The 10,218-nt window shown below is 39.1% G+C and overlaps 1 protein-coding gene across 2 annotated transcripts; it reads left to right on the top strand.

Moving 5' to 3' along the window:
• The first annotated feature begins 982 nt into the window (after window positions 1-982).
• GID8 (GID complex subunit 8) lies at window positions 983-6,370 on the top strand. 2 transcript variants are annotated; one of them, XM_010290092.1, is made up of 4 exons: window positions 983-1,109; window positions 2,286-2,482; window positions 2,974-3,171; window positions 3,502-6,370. In XM_010290092.1, the coding sequence occupies exons 1-4, from the start codon at window positions 992-994 to the stop codon at window positions 3,673-3,675; spliced, it is 687 nt and encodes a 228-aa protein (XP_010288394.1). In that variant the 5' UTR covers window positions 983-991; the 3' UTR covers window positions 3,676-6,370. The 2 variants fall into 2 exon arrangements, with proteins under 2 accessions (XP_010288394.1, XP_010288401.1); XM_010290099.1 differs by having other exon boundaries at window positions 985-1,109; window positions 2,977-3,171.
• Window positions 6,371-10,218: the final 3,848 nt, after the last annotated feature.

Below are 10,218 nucleotides of genomic sequence, written 5' to 3'. Positions count from 1 at the left end.
GGGCGGGGGCCGCGCGAGGTTTGGGCTGCTCCGTTGCGGGAGCTCTTGTTTCCCTGCCGCGTGGTTGGGAGCGGCGTGAATGCGGGGCCAGGAACCGATCGGCCCCTCAGCTGGCCCCTGGATGGTCGTGCCTTCCGCTGTCCAACTTTCCTGGGGTCGGTGTGGCTGTGGCGATGGTTTAGAGGCAGAAAAACCTGTTGGAAATGAGCTGGTGATGAGAAAGCGCGCTGCCGCTCGTGTTTGTCTGAGAGGGGTGGCGGTGCCTGTTGCTGCTGTTGTTGTTGCCGCCTCTCCTCCCCCTGCGCTGCCCCTGTGATCCTGACTTCAAGGTAGAATTGATTAAGTGCCGCCTTTAGCAAAGTGCTTTGCTTACAAATCGGAAAAAAACATAGTCGAGAAAAATACTAGGAGATAACATTTCAGTAGTGTTGACGGGAGTACTTTTGGGGACAGCGAAGCTAAGCTAGTGTAAGTCTTTTAGTTGTGCACTCGATAACATACTACATACAGTTTTTTAGCTATACAATATGTGTAGCTGTCCAGTCTAAGTTTTGGTGAAAACTTTAAAGCAAGTATTGTTTATGTAGGCTTTGCTTTAAAAATTTGTTATAATTTTTCTGGCTAGCTGTCAAGCTCTTTGATTCACTTATTTCATACTGTGATGCTGTTTGTCCTGTATAACTTGTAAACAAGATGTATTTGGAGTGGATATAAGAGTAAGTACAAGAAGATGGTATTTTAATTTTTTATTCTGACCATTGATGAAAGCAGCTTTAGAGACTTGCTAGTAGATACGAAAGAGCGCAGGGACAAGGAGGAGAAAAATGTGACATTGTGGTTTGAGATAAAAGAGTCTCTTTTGGACTGTTAATATAAAGACCTCATAAAAAAGATATAAAGATGGTAGTAACATAGTGCTTACACACATTAAACTTACTTCTTGAATCATGTTAAGTGAGATGCTTTTCTTTTCTTGTAGTAAGAGTCCAGGATGAGTTATGCAGAAAAACCTGATGAAATCACGAAAGATGAATGGATGGAAAAACTTAATAACTTGCATATCCAGAGAGCAGACATGAACCGCCTGATCATGAACTACCTTGTTACAGGTAAAAATAAGTAGTAATACTAGGAGGCCCTTAAATGCATGTTGCTTATTTTATCCAGACAGACAGTTTTGGCTAGCATATGCTACTAGATGGAGTGAAATTAAGGGCTTTAAGGATTTGGTGATTGCTGTTGGCTTCTCTTAGCAATGTGTAACTGCTCTTGTGTTCCCTTCTGTGGAAACTGACTGAGGTTCAGCGACCGAGCAGTTATCATGCAATAGAAGTGACATTTATTAACCTTTCTGCTAAAAGATACAGAAAAGAAAGTATTTTCTGGAATGCTGTTAACAAACATGACCCATTTCTGTATCATGTCCTTTTTTGTGCCATTAAAACAGAGTTCAAGATCTGTTGCAGTGGTTAAATAGCATTCTGAAAGCCGCACAGAACAACTCTCAGAAGCAAGTTTTAACTGGCTAGAAAAAAGAAACTCTAAAAGGGCACTCTTGTCAAAATAGTTCGGAACCAGAAATACTAACCCCTTCAGCATATAGCCTAACTTAGAACAATCAAAAACCCTCGGAAATTGTCCCTAGCAATTATGATGCATACCATCACAGGAAGCTATACTAGGGCGGAGGCATCTGTATCCGATCTACACCCCTGTTTACATTGGTGTGTAGGTGAAGCCTCTGGGATGAAGGAAGAGCATCTTAGTGGTGTAAATCATTTTTGTGTGTATGGAAGTATGACTTAGGTTTTAAAATAGCTGTTGCAACTTCAGAAAAAAAGTAGTGTTAGCACAAGAAAGCAAAATTAATTTTATTTTCCTGTTTCTTCTCAGTAAAACGGCTAGGTCCATGTAAGCAGATTTGGGGGCTGGAGGGAGAAGCAAAATCACCCAGATTTTGAAAATGGGATTTTGAAAGTTCCGTTTTAGAATAAGTACACTGCTCTATTTAAGTATAAAATGAGCTTTCAGGTTAAGAGGTATCAGACTACAAGTTGCATGCATCCTTAGAGAATGAGGGCACTTGAGTTAACAATGAATTAAGCGTATACTGGTAGATGCCTGTTGGATAAATGCCTATTCAAATAGCTAAGAATTTTTCAGAAGTTCAGACTTAATCTTTAAACCCCCAAAATGCACAAACAAAACTAAAATCTTTTCATTTAAGCTGATTTTTTTAAGTGTTTCATAAAATATATGTTAGAAGTAAAATGTTTCTTTTTCAGAGGGCTTTAAAGAAGCAGCAGAGAAATTTCGAATGGAGTCTGGAATTGAACCCAGTGTTGATTTAGAGACTCTCGATGAAAGAATAAAAATTCGAGAAATGATATTGAAAGGACAGATTCAAGAAGCCATTGCGTTAATAAACAGCCTCCATCCAGAATTGCTAGATACAAACAGATATCTTTACTTTCACTTGCAGGTAAGGACAGATAGCAAACCTTCTCTTTGTGTTAGAGGTTGCTGAGAGACTGGAAGAAGTAGTGCAAATTTTACAAGTATGTTGGGAGGTTTATGACTGAACATGGATGCAATTTCAAGTGTTTGATCTTGGCATCATTTTGTACCAGCTGGAAACTTTGTGGCATGGTGCGGGAACCATCATATACAATTACTAACGTGAAAACTTAGAACAGCAGCAGTGGCCTGTGACTTACCAACTTCCAATTACTGTTAGTTTGAATTACTAGAAATTCCTTTAGTAACACATAATTTCAAAACCTGTTACTCAAAAGCGGCAGGTTACCTTTTTCAGTAGGTTTTGTAGACAAGTCTGCTGCTCCTTGTCTCAGACACTGAGAAGAATTGACCTCATACTGTCAAGTTACACACTAATGTCTGAAGATTACAGTCTTGAAATACTGAAGATTTGTTAATTTGTTTAGCTAATATTGCTGTGTCTTTTGTATGTAGCAGCAGCATTTGATTGAACTGATTCGGCAGCGTGAGACAGAAGCAGCTCTGGAATTTGCTCAGACACAGTTAGCAGAACAAGGCGAGGAGAGCAGGGAATGCCTGACGGAAATGGAGCGTACTCTGGCTTTGCTTGCCTTTGATAATCCCGAAGAATCACCATTTGGAGACTTGCTTAACATGATGCAGCGACAGAAGGTAGTCCTTTCTCAAAAGGAAATTGATCTCTTTTATTTGCATGTGGTGAAAATGAAGTCCAAATATTTTTTGAAATGTTTAGAAAAAATGTATATAGTGGTATGCAGAAGAACGAAAGTATTTCTTAAGCAAGATTCAAAAAAATGGTGTTAATGTATTCAACTACTTGGTGCTCTTCCTTGTTTCCTCCAGTCTCATAGTCTATGGAGCTTTGTCCTGACCATGTACTGAGGAATTGGCACACTAGGTGTGATCTTTTCAATGTCTGTGTGACGTTAGCAGTGTTAATCATTGGAAAACTATCACTGAACTCCAGTATTTCTTTTCCAGGTATGGAGCGAGGTTAATCAAGCTGTTCTAGACTATGAAAATCGTGAATCAACACCCAAGTTGGCAAAATTACTGAAACTACTACTGTGGGCTCAGAATGAGCTGGACCAGAAGAAAGTGAAATATCCCAAAATGACAGACCTCAGCAAGGGGACGATTGAAGAACCCAAGTAAATGTGTGCAGATGGACACCAAACAATCTTAGTACTGCACAGTATACGTTTATATCAGTCTGTGACTGAAATATTTTTACTACAGTACAGCACTCAATTCAGATTTTTCAATGAACATCTAATTTGAAGGGAGAAAAGTCCCTTTTAAATGCTGCAAAAACTGCATTGAAAGGCGCTGTATCTCTTTGAAAGTCTGACTTAGGCTATGCACTATAATACATTTTTAAAAAACAATTAAACAGGACAGGAAAAATAGCATTTTTAAAAGTACAGAACTCAAGCTTTCTAATTGGCTGCTGATGCCTAGTTTAGTGGCCAGTGAGTTAATACGGAGTTATATTGGCAACTATTCAGTTAAGTTTAACTGTCTCCTGTTTGAAATGTGTATATAGAACAGTGAATATTTTCTATCTTTAAGTTATAGCCAGATATACGTTCCCCTTAAAAGTAACTGGTCGAGTTTTCATCTATAAACTTTGCAGTAAGGTCAACCTTTTGCTTAGGAAATAGTGTACAAACATGTAAATCATAATTTAAGGACTTTTTTTTTTTTTCTCCTTGTTTCTGACTTTTTGGTGCTTAATATGGTGAGAGCTATGTTCATAATGGATCAGTGACCCATCTTTTCAGGAGGAGTATTGTTGGAAATAAGTTTTGTTTTTTTTTTTTTTCCTTAATTTTCACAAATGACCAAAATGGGCCCCGGAGGCATTTGAGGGCTTTTGTTAAAAGAGGCCTTCCCCCCTGTATTAAATTTGCAGCTGTAGACACTGCAATGATTCTGCTAAAGCTTTGAAGGCCACTGGATGTTTGTAAGCTGAAAGACATGCTTGTGTTAGGAAATCAAATGTCGGGGGGGAGATGCTTGTTGAAGCCTCTAATGCATCATCTTGTGCAGGATCTGCCTTTATGCTTGCTGAATCAGAATTGTAGTTTTAGAGCTACTTGGGCTGGTTTATGCCTTGAGCTGAGCAGAGCAGGGCTGTCTAAAAACAGAAATTTCCGTTTTTCTCAATTCTTCCATACCTTTTTGAAGAGATGCAGTTCATCTTCACCTGTGTTTGTTTACTGACTGTCCTCACTCCAGTTAGGATTATAGTTTTAATGTTTTACATGTGAAGTCCAGACTTTCAAGTCAACAAATTGTAATCTTCTGGGTATGGGATGTTCTGGTCGACTCAGTTTTGCAGCACTGTATGCTGGTGTATATCCAGTGGTAGTAAGCACTAATCTTGCCAAATTGATCTCTAGATTTTTAGGTCCATATATCAAGTTATTAGAGATTTGCTGAATAAAGACCAAGCTGATGGGTGAAGTAGCTTAACATCATGAGACACTGGCAGTTGTCACACCAGTCCCATACTGTACATAATCTAGTCTTGTATGGTAGATATTACCCTGTAGAATGAAACTTAGTTTTCACTTAATTTTACTGGAATACTTATGCATTAAACTGTATAAAGCTTTGCAGATACACCTGACTTACAGAAACTAACAAAACCTGTTACTGATTGCATTACTGTGAACACTGTTTACTTGTGTAGCTATTTTTTGTGGGGGGAAGCTATTGTTTGTTAAGCAGCTATTAGAGATGTGGAACGCCAAGGTTAAGCTAGATGATGGATATAACAAAATTATTTGTTCCCATTTATTACTCATTGTTCTGTTCTCCACTTTGAGGGATTTGTGGTATGGAGATCTCAAAGTTTATACATAACAAACAAGCTATCAGTAGCCCCCCAACTACAACAGCTGTCTGGCTTTCCTTTCACCCAGGCTGGTTATTCTAACACCAAACTTTAATAGTTGTGGGCTTTTTGGGTTTTTGTTTTTTGGGGTTTTTTTAAATTTTTTTCCAGTCGGTTGATGTCTAAAAACCATGTATAACTTTTAGTTTGTGAGAAACTGTATGGTTAATGTAACTTTGTTTAATAACAAACTGCAGAAACAAAACTGGAATAGCTCTAATTTCTTCATAGCTAACTGATCAGCTTTTCCTCTGTTCTGACACTTGTGTTGTTAAATCTCATCTAAAGCTTCTCCCAGATGAAGTGGAAAGTGGTGAGTTTTTGTGGCATGACTAGCATTTTTCTCCATGAGAAATGCGGTATTACAGTCCTGGTTGAGAAGTTCACTGTACTTCTAGAACGCTACATTAATTTCATATAGTATGTGGGCAACGATTGAGCATAGATTACTTGAATTTTTCACTAGCTTGGGTTTGTTTTTTTTTTTCATTTAAAAATAAACATGTTTTTTAAGGGGTTTAATATAAAATTAGTATAGAAGTATTTCACTTTGTTTTTATGAACATGCCACATTGATAAGCAGCTTTAATCTGTAAAGTTTTTGGTAACTGCAAGAAAATATTCGAAAGCTATGCATTTTAGAGAAAGCATAAAGGTAGTGATAATGGTACTTCTAAGGATCTTTATATTAGTGTATATAAAATAGTTTGCATATACAAATATAATATATAATCTGTTTGAAATATTCTTGAATGGTAGGGGCTGTGAAACATATTATAATTTATGGAAATATTGTACACAGTAAACAGACCTCTCAGTACATGAATGAACTTTTGTCATATGCATGAGAAATGTCTTATTTGGTGACTACTAATGAATGGGATTTTGTTAACCCATTTTTGTTAGATAACCACTTTAACAATATTATTAAATGCCACTTTGATCAGTTTGCTTTAGTGTAAACATACATTTTTTGTTCAACTTCATTCAGAGCAATATGCAAATAACTTTTATAAGAAGATTTGTTCCAAACTCAATGGTGGCAAACAAATCTGGTAATTAAATGTGGTACACTACGCTTGTTCCTCCCCCAGCTTTTCCTTTGTTGGAAGCAAATAAGATTTTTTTCATTAATGCTATGGTCATGAAGAAGTTGGGCTGTAAAATATCCTGCCTCTACAGAAAGCCTGTATATCAAGTGTGTTTTGATTAGGCTAAAAAGCTCTCCTTTTCCAAAACCTATCACCTCCCTAATAACTGTCCTCTTTGCTGTTACCCTGTTTCTTTTCTGCCTGTCAAATCTAAGCTAAACTCTGGTTGCTTCTGTTGTACAATGGAGTCATTTGTGAAGGGTGGGAGATAACGGCTTTCCATAAAGATGAAGCACTGGTGGTGCTTTCTGAGAAATACTTACTGAACTGTTTGATTTTATATAGCTGGAAAAACAGAGGCTGCTGCGCAGAAGCTAACAGCAGAATTTTAAGTAAAGCATTTCCTCTCAAGACTTTGGAAGAGGCAAACATAACAGCTTGAAACCAGGTGAAGTACCTCTCTCTCTTTAAGATGGTTTTATTGAAACACTTTTAGCTCCTTCCACCCACATTAAAAGAAAAATTGAAATTAATGTGGAGAGCACTTATGTAGCATGTAAGATGTGTGAAATTGCCTGGAAGGAATTCCGACTCCTTTTCACTCCTTGTACATATAGGGGAAGCCATTACGTTATTCTAGGATGCTTTTATTGTTTTTAATTTGTAAAATTTATGCTTTGTATGCTTGAGTATAAGCTTAAAAGCATTACTTAAAAAAAAATCCTTGACTAGTAGATGAGTGTTGCTCGACTTATTTCAAACCACTTTCTGTCCAAGTTCATTACGAAGCTTATTAAATTGAGTTGGAGCGTGATCCCTGTGTGTCTTATCTTCACGGGTACCGGGGCCTCGTGCTGTCAACAGTGGCTGAAAGCATCCTTGAGATACTTGCCTCAAAGAATATAAAAGGATTTGGAGTCATCTTTTGCCCTAAATCTGCCTTTAGGCTACAGCAAGTTGAGATGGGTTCTGACCTGTGCTGTAGATCTCTCTTCCATCCAGAAGCAATGTCACCGGTCAGAATTTGTTTCTGCTATAATGTTCTTAACATGAGTAGAGTTTATAGCTGTTGCATGAGCAATGGTGTCCCCAGCCCTGCTTGTCAGCTAGTTTGCTTTATGTGCTCAGCTGCCCAGAGACAAAACACAAAGCTTACCAATAGCACCCTCAAAAGGATTTGTATTTCTCAATGGATGTGTCGAGGTGGTAGAAGCTAGTTTTATTCCTTTCCCCTCCTGCCTTCATGTAATTACATTAAGGACAAGATTGGCCAAAGTATTGGTGGGCTGCATGCTGATACGATCAGGCACCTCGGAACCAGAAAGCCCTGTACAATCTCTGTCATGCTCTTCATGTTAAATGGGGATTCCAACAATATGCTGCTACCTTAATACCCACCTGGATCAATTTCTGTGTGGGAGTTGCTGCTGAGTTAAGAGCAGTCTCCATTTGTCAACTTCTCTGATCATTTGCTTATATTTCAGCATATTGCTGTCTGTAGCAGTTTTGCAAGGTTGCACTATTTAGCACTAGAAACCACATGCATTTTCTTCAGACTCTGGAAAAGTTGCATTGAAACTGCTGTTGGTTAGCAGAGAGCTTTCAAGCCACAGTTGGACTGTCCTTTCAGGAGACAACAACTGTCCTTTATGCAATGCGTACGCCTATTTCTCCTTCCTCACCCCTTCAGGATTTGGTCTTGATCTGTGCTTAACTGCATAAAGATCTTCAAATAATACAACCATTATCCGTATAAACTTCAATGATAGTAAATGTCTGCTCAAGTATTAACCTGAAATTTTGTTTGGTTTAACCTTTTGACAGATTAAGCTGAACACAGGAGAAACTAAAGGAGACTATGTTCTTGCATAAGATTATTTTCTTTAGTCAGCACCTGTCTTCTGAACTGATTTCATTTGCCATTTATTCAGCTTGGTGGGAGGTTTGCTTCTGGAAAATTATGCAGCAGTAAAAGGAACAAAGTCTCTGTTTTTACTTTTTAAACTTACTTATTTGCATGTGATGGATGTTTGGCTCAAACACTTTTTTTTTTAACTGCAGCTATTTTTGACAGTGAAACTAGCTTCTTACATGAGCAGTAAATTAGTCAAAGAAGGTATTAATGGAGGAGGTGATGCTGAGCAGTACAAGGAGAGGACCTGGAAGAGTACAACAAATGAAGAAAACTTTGTGCAACGTGCTTCGTTTCTAAATTAAATCATATTTTTAGCAAGTTAGTAGCCAGTGTTGCAGTGTCTGTATTGAAGGTGCTTGCATCCCATAGCACTGAAACTTAACTTACTACTAAGTCGTACATGGGTATGAGTTCATAAGTTTTCTGCATCTGTGATTGCTGTACCATGCCCAAGACTTCTTCCGCATTTCACTTCTGTAGTTCTACCAGCACTCATCTCCTCCGCCTAGAATTAACTTAACTCTAAAAATATATGCTATTTAAAAAAAAAAAAGATAAAAAAAAAGTTAATATATACCCTACATGACCAATTGAACAGTGGGTTTGATTTTTCATTTTACCATGACTTGGCTCCCTCTTCTGGAAATGGGCACAGTAGCAGAACGAATAAAAATAGTTTCTTTATAGTTTCCAGTTGCCTGTCCAAATAAAGGAAGGAAAGCTTACACCTGGATGAAGGCTAAGCCCTGTGGTTACTACACATGGCTCCCCTCAGCTTCCACCTGTACCAAAGCCTGTTGTATTGTTTGTTTTCTCTCTTGGTAGCAGGTCTGTGTGACTATGTGCGACTATGCCACAGGCCTTTTGGGGGAGATCTCTCCTCTCGGGAAGAAATGCTGAGGCAAAGAAGAAAGTCCGATTTTTATGACCACTGCTTTTGTCAGCCCTGGCAACCTCCTTGTTCTGGCGTTGTCGCTATGGTCTGTGAAGAACCTTTTGCTACTTCGCTCTCTGAAGTTCTTGATTTAAGTAGCTTAACTGCTCTTCAGGGACCTGCAAAGTATTCCTGTTAGGAGAAGAATGGGTGAGCTAGCTAAACACTGGTCGGCTAAGGGCTTAATTTTAATGAGCAGTTGCCGGCGGCTGGCAGAGGGGAGATGCCTGCCCTGCACCCTGTACTTTTCAGCGCAGCCCAGAGGCTCCTGTACCGACCTTGGTCAGGCTGGTCCTTTGTTGACCTGGAAGTTTTGCCATGCCTGCATCCAGGCTGCTGTCGGCTACAGAATCACCTGAACAACAACTTCACAAAGCTTCTCCACCTGCTCGTTCATATTTCTGAAGTGAGTCCTCTTGTTTCAGGCGGAGATAACCATCATTTTAATTATCTGTTTCCATAAAGGATGCCGATGATCTCTCAGATCAACAAGGCAACAGCTCTATCCAACGGAGTTAAATCAAGCTGTAACAATACTTATTCCTACTTATTTTTTCCTTAAGTTCTTTGGATGGAAATATTCAGTTCTAATCCTTAAAAAGCAAAGACGGAGACTTTTCTGCTGGCAAACCTATGCAAGTCAGAGGAGCAGGGCCCGTCGCGCCGGCAGTGGGTGACATGCTGTGCTGTCCAGGTGTGGGAGGGAGAGGTGCATCCCTGCGCCGTCGGCCCCGCTCGATTTGGCCGGTGGGGGGTAAGTATTTAACGGAGCGGGAGAAAAAACTTGAAAAAAACCCCAAAAAACAAAACACCGCACCCGAAGCACATGTTAGTGGGTGACGGATGGAGAAGATGA

Source organism: Phaethon lepturus, unplaced genomic scaffold, assembly GCF_000687285.1.
Source record: "Phaethon lepturus isolate BGI_N335 unplaced genomic scaffold, ASM68728v1 Scaffold46190, whole genome shotgun sequence".
Lineage (NCBI taxonomy): Eukaryota > Metazoa > Chordata > Aves > Phaethontiformes > Phaethontidae > Phaethon > Phaethon lepturus.
The sequence above is the reverse complement of the archived record's forward strand: the minus strand, read 5'-3'. Positions and strand labels throughout refer to the sequence as shown.